Genomic DNA, 15,282 nt, shown 5'->3' with positions numbered 1-15,282 from the left:
ATATTCACTTCTTTTGGTACTACCTTGTTCTCAGGCTCCACCCCTAATGACAGTGTCATTTCCCCATGCCCCGCCCCTTCTAATGTCTCTCGCTCTGTCCCATGCCCCGCCCCTTCTGGTAGTGTTCCTTTCAGAGGTTCTTTCTCAATCGCTCTCTCTCTCTCAGGCTCCACCCCTTCTGACTGTGTCTCTTTACCAGACCCCGCCCCTTGTGACAGTCTCTCATGTTGCCCCACCAGACTTTTCAGTCTCCTCTTTGACTCCAGCCCAGCACAAGTCTTCATTGCTGCCATGCCCTCACAGGTTTTCATACCCACCATACCTGGATTGGGACAGCAGGCCCTCACAGTCCCTCTCTCTCTTAATTTTCCTCAGTGCCAGTCAGTTCTTTATGTGGGTGCGGTGCAGCTGCTTATCCAAGGAACAGAGAACTGTGGTCAAGTGAAGGCAAAAAGGTTCAAAATATGAACATCGACAGAAGCGTTGGGAGGGGAAATTGAAAGGAGCCTCGGCTGGCAGCTCTCGGCAATGGCAAGCGCCCTCTACTGTCCACAGTGGGGACAACATGCAAAGTCCACAGGGTCCCTGGAGCTGTGACGCCGTGGCTCTGATCGCTGCTCCCGCTTTTCTGTACTTCATTATCCTTCTGCCAGTCCTCCCAATGTCGACTGTGGCGTCTGCATGTTCTCCCCATGTTCGTGTGGGTTTTCTCTCTCTCTGTAGGAGGTCAGTCTGATTGATTTATGAGCCCTGTGGTGGTCCGGCACCCCGTCCAGCTCTACTCCTTTCTGTGACTTCTACCAAATGCCCCCCGCCACCCCCTTAAAGTACACAAGTGGCTCAGAGTTTGATTGGCCTCACGCTGATGTCACACATTCAAGCGGCCGCGAGGAGGAGGTCAGCACGTTTCTCCATATTTCCAGTGTGCCGGAGACACACACGCGCACACACACACACACACACACATGCGCGCGCACCAGCACGGCTTGATTGGGACTTTTTTATTTTGTATTATTGTGAATGCAATCAGACCATGTAAACGGTGATCACCGCCGAACGGCAGACATTTTCGCTCCCTTATTTGATTGATTTTTTTTCCTCTTTTTCTGATTTGTATTCCCGCTTTCCGCTGCATAAGCACCTTGAATGTCAATGGATTGTTATTTTGATTTTCTTTGCTCTTCCCTTCTGCTCGGTGCAGAAATGCAGATGGGGGGCGGTAATTAAGAGAAAAAGTGCATCAAAGATTGAAGGGGGATATCGACTTGCAGGGTCCTTGAGAAAACAGGCCGCCCCTGACAGGATGATGGAAAGGGGGTCCTCCCAGCCTGCTTAGCTGCCCTTCTAATTGGCCTTTATGAATTTTTAATGAAATCAGGATGAAATTCAATCAGGGCTTTTAACTGCTGAATCTGAGGGAAAAAAACGAGCCTCTTATTAGATTTCACTGCCCCCGTTGGAAGGACTCCGGGGTTAAAATGTCACTCGCTGTCAGTCAGGAATCAGCGGCAGCTCCAGCGCACATCGACCGCGAGCCGCTCCGGCGTTTGTGTCTCCGGCAGCCTTCCCGAGCCAGCGTGTGCGCCCACTGCCATCCACTGGAACAGCAGGAGTGGCCTCAAGTGTTATCTTTAGGGGTCTGGCACTTCTGATGCCACCCTCCGGTACACTGGCACTGCTCTGTTGGTCAATAACACAATCTGTGTGACCGGCAGGACTGCACAACTGCATGTGCGTGATGGCAGATACACTGTCAGGAAGAACTGGGCGGAGCTTGACATTTTAAACCAGCCTCATCCAGTTCAGAAACACTGGGGGCGGAGCCTAACATTTTAAACCAGCCTCATCCAGTTCAAAAACACTGGGGGGTGGAGCCTAACCTGGTGTGCCAGCCCACAGCAGAATCCTCAAAGAACACAACGAGCAGGACTGGGACAGTAAGATCAACTATTGATTATGAAATGAGCATCATTGTCATAATACAACCCAGAATAATCATTTTGACACTGATAATAATGAAAATATTAATTATGAAAATACTGTTAATGTGATAATCATACTACTATTAATAACAATGATAAGATTATTATCACTCACCCAAAATAATTAAACTGCCTTTGACAAAAATAAAATAATGATAATAACAGTAGTATTTTTATTATAGTAGTCATCCATAATAATTATATGGCCACTATGATGATGATAATTATATTGGCTCTGGGACTGACTTGGCATGGCATAGTAATACTAATGTGATTACAATAACAATACAATCAAGAGTAATTATTTTATATACAGATTATAGTGGCCACTAGGGGGCGAATTCAAATCCCAAACCTCAGACAAAACTGAAGTCACAGGTTCAAATATTTAAGTGTTTTATTTGACAAACTACCTTAATAGGTTTCTTCACACTCTTCATACTTCATACTCTTGAGCACCACACAGCACAATAGCATAGGACAGACTCGAGATGAAAGGTCCTCCTTCTCTCTTTCCACTATTCTCCCTCCAGGCACGTTTAATCCTCCTCCTCCTCCTCTTTTTATGTTGGACTGGGGTGCACTTCCAAGTCAGGAGGAAGCCCTAAAAGAGGGATACATCTCCCTTATAGCTCCCCCTGTGGCACCCATCAGAGCTTCCCAAAGGACTACCCGCCCCAATGTGCCCTGAGAGTGTATACATGGGTGCACCAGTCCAGGAGTGCTGCCACCTAGTGTTTCAGGAGGTAAACAGTCTTGAATGGACTATAAATGGACTGCTGCTGCGATGTCAGGTTTATGGGCTTCTTGGTTTCCCCTGTAAAGTACAGTGACATTCTTACTTGCATGTGTCATTCAACATCCAACATGTTGCCACTCTCTGCTACCATGGCCAGATGTGAAAGTTGCTAAATAATTTTAAGATGAGATAGTGTAGCTGGGCTGAAGAAAGTCCAGAGAAGAGTAATGAGGCTGATTCAGGACCACAGAGAGCGGCCAAGGAGAGAACAGCTAATGGTGGGTCAACTTCAGAACCACGGACAGTAATCAGTGAGCGGTGACTGGAGGCGCTGAGCATTCACAGCTTCAGCCAACAGACGTGAAGCAAAAATAACGAAGGGACAAGTGGGCTGTGTCACTGCCGTTACTTCAAAATCTACAAAAATACAGGGCTCTCTTTAGATTTATATCATTTATATAGCGCCTTTCACATCTATGTCTATTATATAGCGCCTTTCATGTCAATCTCCTCACCAGTAATGACACTGCAGTGTGGTGACCTGTTGCCTGTTGATTAGCACATGCATTTAAGACTTTCACTGGACTCTGTACACCAGACAATAAGGACCCCTAAAGCTATACCCCTATAGAGTCTGACTGGGCAGTGCCAGGCTGTCTGTACTGCCTTGTACTCATGTGAGTCTCACCCACAGTGCCCTCTAATGGCTTTGGGAACCTTTATGATGCCAACAGACCTTTTGTTAAGGGGCCTCACTTTACATACCCATGGGATTCTTATACCCACTTAAATTCAGTTTACTGAGGCGGGATGCCACACAGGTAGCGTCAGATCCTAAGTGGAAGGTAAGCCTTTTATGCCCGCTGTGGGACTTTATGCACACACACACACACACTCTTAGGGTGAATTTGGAGTGTATGGAGGAGACGCTACATGGAGGACACAGGGAGAAAGCAAACACTTCACCCAGACCACCCTTGACGGGTTGTTCTAGAGTTGCCCGCTGACTGCCTGCCACTGTCACTTCACTTTAATGAAGACTGATTTACTTTGGTTCCTGTGTCCCTCGTTTTTCCTTGCCTTTTCTTTTTGCCCCCAAGTCCACTCTGTGTGCCTCGTGATAAATAATGAATGTCTTCCCTCTTTATCATGTATAATTAATACTCTCTCATAATTGCTCATTACGCCCCTCCCTCAGCACGGTGAACCGGCATTGGCATGAAGGGCGTACCGTCGCCTCCCCTGGGTCTGGACGGCCAACTCCTGGCGCCCCTCGGCCATGTTGGATCTGGATTAATCCAATCCCATTTTCTGCCCCCGGATTTTGTTCCCTAATGTGATTTTTTTTTTCTTCTCCTCTCCCCTAAGCCCCTTATCCGTGTAAGCAGCCACAATGCGCTTGTGAGGGGACGGCTGTTAGCGGCCTGTAATGCGCTAATTCGCTGTAGATTAATTATCTCAGGATAAACGAGATCAGGGCTGAGACACGACGAGCTGGCAAGTGACGCCGGCGGAGAGTAGAGGAGAACCTGTGTGTCTGCGCCTCATGCCCAGGGGGTGCATGGCATGTGGCCAGTTTGGCATTTATAGGCCCAGCATGGAGGGTCTCGCTCCTTCTTTAGTCTTTGAAATGATGAGTGTGAGATGGTTGGTGTGCCAGGCATTGGTTGACTCTTTATTGTTGCACCCCTTGTTGCCAGCTACAGCCACCTGATGCCACCATCTTCGTACAGCCTGGATTTCTGCAGAATGAGCAGAGGCTCCTGGTCCTTGCCTTTTTATTTGCCAACTGTGGAATTTCAAACACATATACAGTGGGCATCAGTGGAGTCCAGCCTAATGGCAGGTGCTGGGCAGCGAGCATCAAGCCCTAGTCTGAAAGAGCAGAGCAGCTGCCATCCAGCTTGATTCAGAGGGTCAAGGAGACTGCGGGTTGTCAGTTGGATTCTGGAGGTGTGGGGCAGCGGGCATCTAGCCTGAGTCTGAAAGGGGTGGGGGGTGTGCCAAGTCTGATGGGTCACCCCATTCTGTTTTTTATGATTTCCTGCTTTGTTTGTTTTTCAGCAACAGCGCCGACTTGACCTGCTGACCATCACCAGCCCGGGTAAGTGACCCGCACTGCCACCGGCCCGAGGAACTCAGATAGTCACAGCAGTACAGGGGGAGGAAGTGTGCGTGACAGTTGGCAGCATTAGTGTGCCAGGCACCCAAAGCATTGACCCACATAACTGGCCCAGCTGCTCTCGGGGGGTGCTGGTGTCAGGCAGGCTGATAAAGAGTTGGAGTATGCAGCAAGATAGACTTGGCTGTGCCAGCTGTGTTGGTAGTGCCCATGTGATCAGTCACAAGAGGGCCTAAAAGTCACCTGAAAGCTCCTGCAGGCATAGGGGGCACTGTAGGGTATGCTGGTCTGCATTGGCGCTGGTACTGGCGGTTTGTCATTGAACACTGCTCTCAATAATTGGGCCTTTGGCACTGACATGGCAAAGCAGTGAGAGTCAAGCGGGCAAACAGATATCCACCTCTGTGGAGTGATTGTCAAAGTATGAACGGTTGGGTGAGGTTAAACGCGTGACATCAATGGCAAGGCTTTGAATAAATGTGAGTGGTGGCATTGACCGCGGCATTCTTGTTTTTCTCAAGGGGGTCATCAGCCTGTGACATTGCGTAAGAAACGGTTGGGATGTCCAGATGGCATTAGACTGGCAAGGGTGCAGACAGGAAGGGTATCAGGTGTTTTATTAATATAACTGTTAAGGACGTCATTACTAGGAATGGCAGAAAATCTCATTTGGAGTAAAAGCTGGCGGACGAGCGTCTGCACAAACCTGCACCCTCCTAGTGGCTGCTCCCCGATGAGGACGAGCGTGCCATTCGGGTGACTGGAGTGGTGTTACCACTGGCCTAGACGCTCTGAGATTTGCTGCTGGGGCACCGTGATTTCATTGTTGTGGCTGTGCCCGTCATTTCAATCACTTTGTGCTCACCTGTGGCAGTCATGTGGTTTTGGAAGCGAGGAGCGACGTTGCTGTGTGTAGGAGTCTCGATGTCGTCTGGAGTGGTGGATGTGCTAACGTACAGTCCGTGTCGGCGTAGTCGGCGTGGCGTACTGTTAGTGTCACTGTCACTGGTGGCAGTGCCAGGAGTTTGTCTTTGTGCTTTTGAGTCTAAACTGGAGTAAGCGAGTTTTACCTTAAAGACCCACTGGTGTCAGAGGTGGGATCGTTAAATGACACTGCAAGTGTGAGCATCGGGGGCTTCTTAGTGAAAGACGGGTGGCACAACCAGTGCTCACTGGAGGGAGGGGGCTAAGCGGGACTTGTTCTGACTACGAGTACTGTCAATACAAACCGTTTTCATTCAGTGTTTGTGTCTTGTCTGTTATCAGTTATTCTGGTTATTATGTGATTCGGACTGCAAGTGACGGTCCTTGTTTTTAACTTTGTGTTACTAGAACTGCTGTCTTGAGTGTGAAGAATATGTGACTGTGGTGTCAGCAGTGGGATCGCGCCTGCTCTGATACTCCAGCTGTGGTGGTTACTGAGTGCCAGCAGAAGACCCTTCTTTATGTCTTTATATTGCTACAACTAGTGTTAGTGTCAGTATTAGTGTTAGTATTAGTGTTAGTAGTAGTGTTAGTATTAGTATTAGGTTAGTATTAGTGTTTGTGTATTAGTAGTAGTGTTAGTATTAGTGTTAGTGTTAGTATTAGTAGCGTTTTACTTACTTACTCCCAGGACTTGGCCTAAACAACGCCACGCAGGTTCAGCTCAGTAGTATTAATGATTATTGTTACTCAGGTGATATTTTACATTTCAATGTCATGTCATTATACTCGTTACTTGTGGTATTATAGTGCCTGGCCTTGTAATAATAATTATTATTATGTTATTATCACTTTGGTCGAAGTAGGAGTGATTATTACTAGTGAGAGTTTTTACTTCCTGTTACTACCGTCATTATGATGATGATCGTCACTACCCTCTGAGTGTAAAGACTGCGTATGGAAATGTGGTGTCAGCGGTGGGACTGAACCCTCTGTCCTACTGTACTGTACTTATTCATCGTAGTATTAGTAGCGTGGCACTCCTGGTTGGTGCCCCTCTTACTTGTTGTATTTCTTTGTATTTCTTTTAGCCACAGCTTGTGTTTTAAACGTCTGTTTCATGTCCCTTCGCCTGCCAGCATCAGTGGGTAGGGCTGGCGCAGTGATAATGATGTGTGCCAGTCCCTAAGGTGGAGGCCCATGCTGTGCCCCTTCGCCTACACTTGTTATGCCCCTCATTACTGTGTAAAACGACGTTCATTGTGTGCTCTTATAAAGTGTTCTCCAATATCTGAGACCCCCTAAAAGGAAGGGGGGCATCGACTGTCAGCTTTGTATAGTGCCTTTCACACAGTGAGTGTGTTGTCTTTTGTTTAACAGGACACCTGTCAAGGTCATTGTGAGTGACGTGCAGGTCAGTCTTCACTTCGTATAGCGCCTTTCACACAAGTCAGTCAGTCGTCTGTTGTGCTTATATAGCGCCTTTCACGCAGGATATCATACACTAACAAAGAGGGTTTGATGTATATAGCGCCTTTCACCGTTGTTTTTTTTTCTACACCCTAATTAATGACATTTCCCTTTCTGTGGTGACCAATGTCATCCGCTTGTGGTCACTTCATATAGCGCCTTTCACGCTGGTCTCCTTGATCTGCCACCCTCCTTGGGATTTTCATTTCAGCTCAGAGCGGTGGGCGTCGTTCCTCGACCCTTTGTAGCCCCCCTGTACTAAGTTGACCTCTTCTGGTGACTTCTGTCAGTTTGCCAGCCCCTCATGACGGTGGCCTTCACCTGTGGTATCCAGATGTGCCGTTTTAAAGACGCCTCTTTGCCGCTGCCAGCTGAGAGTGCAGGCGAGGAGGAGGAGGAGCGAACCAGATGGGCGAGTGTGAAGAGGCGGCGGTGGTGGCAGCCATATGTCTCGAGGCCCTGCAGAGGCCGATGCGCTTTGATTTCAGATGGCCTGTTTGAGGGCAGCAGATGCCGGTGGCACCTCAACTTGGCCGGCCATCTGTTCGCTTGGGGCGCCGAGTTGTGCCAAGGTCAGCTGTGTGAGGCACGTCCAGCGAGTCTACATCAAGTGATTTAGGGTCTCAGGCCTTGTGAAAGGCACTATAAATGGGTGACCCCCCCTCCCCCCCCAAGAGTTCTTGACATTCAGTTGATTTAGTGTCAGCCTTAACCAAGTCCACTGCCGCCCCCCCCACCACTGGTTGCTGGTGGTCTCCCCAGTACCTCATGCAGCTGGTACCCCCGACTCAGTGCTGCCCTCTGAAGGCTCTCAGCGTCACTGACATTTCCAAAGCACGTGAAAAGGAAACGATGTGAGGGGCAGAAAGAGGAACATGAGGTGCCCACGGGCCTGGCAGAAGGTGGGACTTTTGAGGGCTGTTCAAGGAGACCCCACACAGGGCTGGGCACCACGAATGACTGGGTGGTTTCTGTGTTTTACTTGATGTGATTTTTTGCCCTTTGAAGAGGCCATATTTGTTGTTATTTGTTTTTCACTATTAAAGCAGAGCAAGATGTGACTTCTTCGTCCTCTTCCTCATTGTTTTCCAGGTCCCGCCATGATTTTTCCAGCCGGATGCCTTTCCTGACACCGAGCCCTCCTTGTTTCTGTTTATCCAGTCATTTATACGACGCCATCCTGGCCTGACGTCACTTTTGAACGTGCGGTTTGTGACCTCGAGGGTAACGAAGAGCTCACACAATACGTGTCTGGATAAGCGGCAGCCCGGAGGATCTGAACTGATGGAAATGTTCAGATCATCAGTGGGCTGCCCTGGTTTTGTCGACTGGCATCCCGAGTGGCACCTCCTTTGTGTTGTAATCGAAGTGTCGCTGCCGTGTCGGCTCACATCTCTTGTAATGAATGACACTGCTGATCGTGGAGCCGATTGTTCAAAGACTCGTGTGTTTGTGTTCATTCACCGCTGTGGGGTGCCCTCTGGTGGCACCTGAGCCACACTACATCCCCTACTCTGCGTAACCCCGGGTGGGCATTTGTAAAAACAGAATGGAAAGATCACACCTGGCATTTCACCTGCTGACTCTGCTGGCGGTTTTTCTGTAATCCTTTCCCTTTTTGTCTCCTACACTCCATGAATGGGCCCGCCATTGACACTCTTTAAAAGTGGCCCGTGCCGGCCTGACGCAGAGGGGCCGCATTCCCAATGTGAAGCGTCCACATCGTGGCACTCTGGAAATCCGCGTTCCTGGCACGTCGGGGCCGACTCTGTCTTTCTCTGATGATGGTGATGAGTGGTCAGACTTTTCACAGCACTTACTGTAGCTGCCCCTCGGTGTCCCCCATTAATTGGACACTCCAGCAGTAAGACGTGCAGCGGGCTCCATTGAAGCCTGACATTTCTGACTGGTGACCTTTCCAGCCCCGGCTCGACAAACTAATGATGAGCGGCGCCATTGTTTGGCTACAATGACACGAGGTGCACACACGCAGAGGAGGCTATTCAGGTGCCCACCCTGGGGTGAGCGGGACGAGCAGATTGGGTGCGAGGCTGCGTTCGGCCGCTGATTGCACTTGTATTGATTCGAATGGCCTTTTCATATCTCCGGACGCGGCCTGGCATTGTGTGGATCGAAATTAACTTTCGTTGGGGGGATTTCTTCGGGGCTTTTTTTTTCTTTTTTCTTTTTCTTTCCTCCCACCTTCCCTTTAACAAGAAAAAAAGGTCAATGAGATTCATGAGCCCTGGGCAGACGTGCGCGCTCTAATAGGAGAAATGAGATAATGGCCAACCTTCAGATCTCCTCTAATGGTGCTCACGAGGGTCTCGAGACTCGAAGTAGGCCTCACTGAGGCCTGGGCACGCCAGCGGCGTCACGGCCTGCACGGGCCCAGACGAGAGGGGACCTGTGGTAAGGCAGACGAGGGCGCAATGAGACGTCGAGCAAAACGGACCCCCCTTATTGGACATGGCAGCTTTCACGGCGCCCCCTTCAGGCGAGATGCACTTACCTGCCTGCCTTTTAGGTGGCCTGACAATGGCTGACACGGGACACAAACGAGGGGGGCCGCCGGGCCGTAAAGTCAAACCGAAGGCCTCCTGATGATCAAAAAGGAGAGAAGCTCTTGTGATGGGCTGTCCGGGTGTGTCTCGTTCCTGCCTTGTGCCCGATGCCAGCTGGGTTAGACTCCAGCGGACCCCCCCGAGTTTGAAAATGACTGACTTGCAACGGAGCGCAGGTTTTGAACCACTTATTGCGTTTATACCTGGTTTATACCTTTATCGCTCTGGTGGGCTTCAAATCTCATCTCATCGTCCCGTACTTAATGCACTGCCAATGTCTCCCCGCGATGCCAGTTTGTCTTTCGCTCTGCGTGTCCGTGTTTGAGGTTTGTATCGGTAGCTTGCGCGGGAGTTTCCCCGAATTCGTCTTTGCATTCTCGCTAACGACATTAGCAGGGGTGACGGCCTGAGGGTGGGCCCAGGTAGACGCCCCCCCCACTCGGCCAGTTTCTAGACTGGGTTACCAGGCCCTGCTCTCTTTTTTTATGTTGATCTCGTAACTTGTGCCTCTCCCGGCTTGAGACGGAGAGCCGAACACCACCAAGTGACACAAGTGCCACGGTGGGCAGCTTACAGACCACCAGCCAGACCTTTAGTACACGGAGACCCTTGGAGTGACACGGACGTCATTGACAGACACGATGTGCGCCCTTCGTAAAGTTGACATTAAAATAATGACAAGTGAGGGGTTTTCCGAGTGACGCACGTCTGGGCGAGAGGGGCACGGCCACCGGGAGTCCAGTTAGCGAGGCTGTAATTGAGCGCCGCAATGACGGAGCCGAAGCCCCCCACTCTCTCTGTCGTCTTTATTTTTATTTATTTACCTGCTGCCTTTATTGTCACCAAGTTCCTTTTATTGAAGAGGTTAGTGACAGCAGATGGCAGGCGTGCAGGCAGGAGATTGAAGTGGAATTTGTGTGACGAGCCGCAAATTGGCAGCGATTTGGGAAAGCCAGCCGGGGCGCGAATTGGACTCGTCTCAGGTTACCGGGCTAAAGGCTTTGCAAATCGCGTCCGTCTGAAGAGAATCACAAGCAGATTGCTGCTGAGTGAGGGGTCTGAGCCGGGGTCTCTAATGGGGGGCTGACAGCAGGGGCGCCCCCAACCTGACAGGAGCACCGGAGTGGGCAAACGGGCAGAACACGCAAACTCCACACGGACGGTGAGTGGGCACAGAATTTGAGCCCAGGATCAGAGAGGCCACGCCTCCTGGGGGCTCCGCCCACCAAAGGAAAAGTTAAAGAGGCAGTAAAAATAACAGAAAATATGAAATAAAATAATACTTGAAAATGCTCAGACGTAACACGAAGCTCCAAATAAAGAAATGGAGAGCCACAGAAAAGTTGGGCTGTCGACAGGGTCACCACATTTACTGCCAGTGTCCAGAAAATCAAACCTAAATGGGCACACGGTGGCAGAGCGGAAAACCTGCTCAGCGGCTTCTCTCCGCTCTCTCAAGCCGGTCCGGGATCTCGCGCATACGGGATGAGACGCCATCTTCTGGGGGCCCTTGGATTTATGCAGAAGAGGCGTGGCTTACCTGAGTGGGGGCGTGGCTGGGCGCCCTCTTGGAGCTACAGAGGAGAAGGGAGATGGTATTCGTAGCGTTGGTGCCCTCTCTTGTCCCGGTGGGTTATTGCATACTTTATCTGAGCCTGGAAGGCGTGACAAGCGCAAAGACACCAAGGAGTTGCCTAAAGAAATAAGACGATCCCAAGGGTCACACCATAGAAACATGGAAAACTCGCAGTAACTCGCCAAACACTCCTGAGCACCTCCAGAGTGAACCGCCAGGGACCGTGAGAGACCCTCTGGGTACATAACACCGTGGGCTTCTCCTGATGGTGATGGGCAACACGAATGAAAGAAAAAAGAACAAAAGAAACGTAAAGCTAGAATTTGAACCCCAGCCAGAGGAGGAGGCCGGAGGAGGACATGCCAGAAAGAGACGGGTACCTGAGCTCATCGGGGTGCTGGCTTGACCATCTGGACATCTTGTGCTGCCACTGGTGTCATTGGGCACCCCTCGCTCCAGCTTGTGGAAAGGGCGTGGCTAAACATGGCACAGTTAACCCTTTAACTCCGCCCATAATCCCCAGGTGGTCCGTCACACTATTGCTGAGAATTGCATTATGGGAGGACTTATCTGAAGACTGTTGAGTAAGCCAGGTGACACAAACGTGCACACAGCATGGAGCTCGGCGGGACCCAAAGGCGGAGTTAAATGTGTAACCCCGCCCACATCTTTAGTGGGGGTGTGAGCCACTTTGGTTTTTGTTGTGTGGATAATCGTCACTCGGCACGATGACACGACTCACTTCAGAGCGACTTCAAGGCCTGCCATTTCCACAGCTTCGTCATGCGGCCGCCACAACATTCACGGCGAGTTCAGTAAACGCAGCAAATTAAGTGAACTTTATTAAGTTTGAGTGCAAGGAAAACTGTCCTCCACAAATGAACTGCAATAATAATAATAATAATAAAGAAACATCAAATGCTCCCCGGCCCACCATTTCTATTGCAATGAAATGTGTTTTCAATTATTGTCTGGAGCAAAAAAAGAAAAATAAAGAAAGAAAACTCCTTCCTCACATTGTGCTGGGAAAATAATTTAAAAAGTAAAAGTCGTCACCAAACAAAGCGCCCGCCGCACGCCTGGTGAAGTTATAATGATGTTCTGCAGCCGCCGCTAATGACAAGCCGAGGGGGGGCACAAGAGGTCTGATAAGCTGTGAGGAAAGTGAAGATGAGGAGGGACAGACAGGGAACGAGAAAGGGAGATGTGAAAGGCACTATATAACGTGTGCTGTATAGAGACAGGGGAGAGGCACCATGTTAGGGTTAGACAAGTCGAGATGAAAGCTGCTGCAGACAGACAGACAGACAGACAGACAGAGATTAATGTGGAAGGCACTATATGAGACAGACAGATGGATAGACAGAGAGATAGATAGATAGTTAGCTCGATCTACCAGTTTCTTGAAGCTCCACTCATAGCTCAGCCTCTTCATTATGATAACCACACAAGTGGTGTCCCTGGAAGTCAGCCATCTTGGTAAGGTCAGCATTAACTTACACACATACTGTACATACAATCAGGCATGTGGTGACCTCACCAAGATGGCTGACCAGCAGTGGCACGGATTTGCTTTGTTACCCTCCATGTCTTTAAGACTGTGTGGACAGGCAGGTATGTAGATAGACAGATAAGTTACGAAAGGCGCTTTATAATGAATGTTGGAGTGAAAAATGACAGAATTATTGTGTTTCTACTATTTTTTTTCTACAAGCTTGCTGAAGATATATAGTGTCTTTCATGTCTATATATCTGATACATGGATGTGAAAGGCACTTTCTGATTGATACATAGATAGATAGATAGATAGATAGATATGAAAGGCACTGTATAGTAGGTTATTGCTATTTCTTTATGTTGCTGACGCCTTTATCCAAGGTGAGGTGTTTCCAGTTGGTGCTCAGGCAGGTGAAGGGACTTGCTGAGGGTCACACAGGCTCAGCCGCTACACCACAGTGCCTGTGTAACAAGTAGAGGTGTGATGTGAAAGGCACTATATATGATAGATTAGATAGGAAAGGCGGCGTCTAACGGTCATGGCAGAGCCTGCCGTGATGCCCAGTGTGTGCTGGCGCTCTCGGGCCGCGGATGTTTGCGTCTCTGGTTTCCTTTCGTGTCCGCTGATTTGCATGTCTCTGACGGTGGGCTCGGCGCTCTTTCTATTTCGCTCACACGTGTCCACATCGTCCCCCCCCCACCCAAGTCGTGAGAAGCTCATAATTACAATTATGCTTACACGAGCTCGTGTCTCTGATGGCTTATCTAAATCAAAATAAAATAAATAAAATAAAATAATGTCGGTGAAAAAAACATCCTAAGTTCTGCCTCAGTTAGTTTTCAATTACGACAGGTGAAGCAGAACGGAATTGTTAGTGCCATTTATCGACTCTGTTCCTCTCTATTAAAGTACAAGTGAAGAAATCCATCACATTGTGTAACAACCCGGCCATTTTATTACAACAAAGCGCCGCCTTTGTGTCGGACGGCCTTTTGTCATTCCGCAGGAGATGAGAGGAAGACGAGGAGATGTGCGCCATTTGTTCTCTCCTGATAAAAGTCGCGCATGAGCGAGAAATAAAAAGAAGAAGAAATCAAAGGAGATAATCATCAGCGAGGAGAGCCGGCCAGCCCGGCTTTTGTCTTTGACTGACTCTGACTTTCTGATTCTGCTCATCTACTGCAAAATCATTCCAATTAAAAACCGTGCAGGGGAATATGGCGCCTTTCATGGCTACCCGTCTAGCAGGTGGTGATGTGGTGCTGGCATCTCTCCCTTCAGCTCTCTCTGTTACGCCGTGTCGTGTTGCTGTCTGTTTCTATCTTAAATCATTTCTTTCATCTTTTATACAGCGCCTTTCACGTCTGTCTGTCATGCAGCACTCGTATCTGTTCAGTAGGTGATGATATAGCGCCTTTCATCAGCCTGCCTGTAGTACCTTTCACAGCCTTCACATCCATTATATGGCAACTTTCCCATTTATCTCTCGATATGTTTGTGGGTAGTGTCGCCCCCTGCTGACGATGATGTGAAATCAGAAAGCACGAGCTCACCGGTGTGACACGCCACAAACGTGAAGACACACACACACACACACACATACACACACTGTTCTAGGGATTTGGATAAACGCAGAGGAAATAAAGATGAGCATCGAGCCACCAGGACTCTCCAAGGAGTGCAGAAACATGTGAGGAAGAGGAGGAGGAGGAGGGCAGGGAATAACGGACAGCATGGCAGGGGAGATGTGGGACACTCGTTTATAAAATATTCAGATTGAGCAAAGGCACTATATAACAGATTCTAGACAGACAGATGAGAGAGATGTGTAAGGCACTATATAACCGATCATCTCAAGCATCACAGACACTACATAACAGACTACAGACAGCGTGACAGACATCTCTTACCACAGTTCACGGCTTTAGCAGCCCCAAGTAGAGACCATTTAATTGTGGCGCCTGCCACCAGGGTCCAAGGGTTGCCTTTTGTCGGCTCCAGCACAGCGGCTCTCCATCCCATAATGAACACACACTTCCCATATACACGGCACTCGGCCCGGGGGTCCTCTGCAGCTCCACCAGAAGTGAGGTCGGGCGTCTTCTGGGCTTTGGCCCTCGCAGACACACATGGAAAAGAAGAGGACGTTAGCGGCGGCGCCCTCTGCTGCCCTGGGGTGAAAGTGCCAGGAGCCTTGAAGACGTCCCCCTAAGCGCTCGTGTGTGTGTGTGTGTGTGTAAGAATAGATAACCGAGCACAACGTCACACGTGTATGAATATCACTAATGGGAGACAGCAGTGAATTCAAATGAAAGTGTGTGTGAGAGAGAAATACTGACAGGTATGAATGGCACTCCGTGAAAGACAGCTGGGGCCATATAACAGGGTCTGTAACACCGATGTGTGT

General features: G+C 49.4%; 1 protein-coding gene across 2 annotated transcripts in view; it reads left to right on the top strand.

The window, feature by feature from the left end:
• The window catches only part of agbl4 (AGBL carboxypeptidase 4), a 438,546-nt gene that overhangs the window by 272,350 nt on the left and 150,914 nt on the right, over positions 1-15,282 (top strand). For both annotated transcript variants that reach the window (XM_039767255.1, XM_039767254.1), the window contains exon 6: positions 4,786-4,825. In XM_039767255.1, coding sequence (XP_039623189.1) covers positions 4,786-4,825 — 40 coding nt within the window. The remainder of the gene's footprint in view (positions 1-4,785; positions 4,826-15,282) is intronic.

The sequence above is a fragment of the Polypterus senegalus genome, chromosome 10 (genome assembly GCF_016835505.1).
Source record: "Polypterus senegalus isolate Bchr_013 chromosome 10, ASM1683550v1, whole genome shotgun sequence".
NCBI lineage: Eukaryota > Metazoa > Chordata > Cladistia > Polypteriformes > Polypteridae > Polypterus > Polypterus senegalus.
Note: the sequence above shows the minus strand (reverse complement) of the source record. Positions and strands in the feature narration are given on the sequence as shown.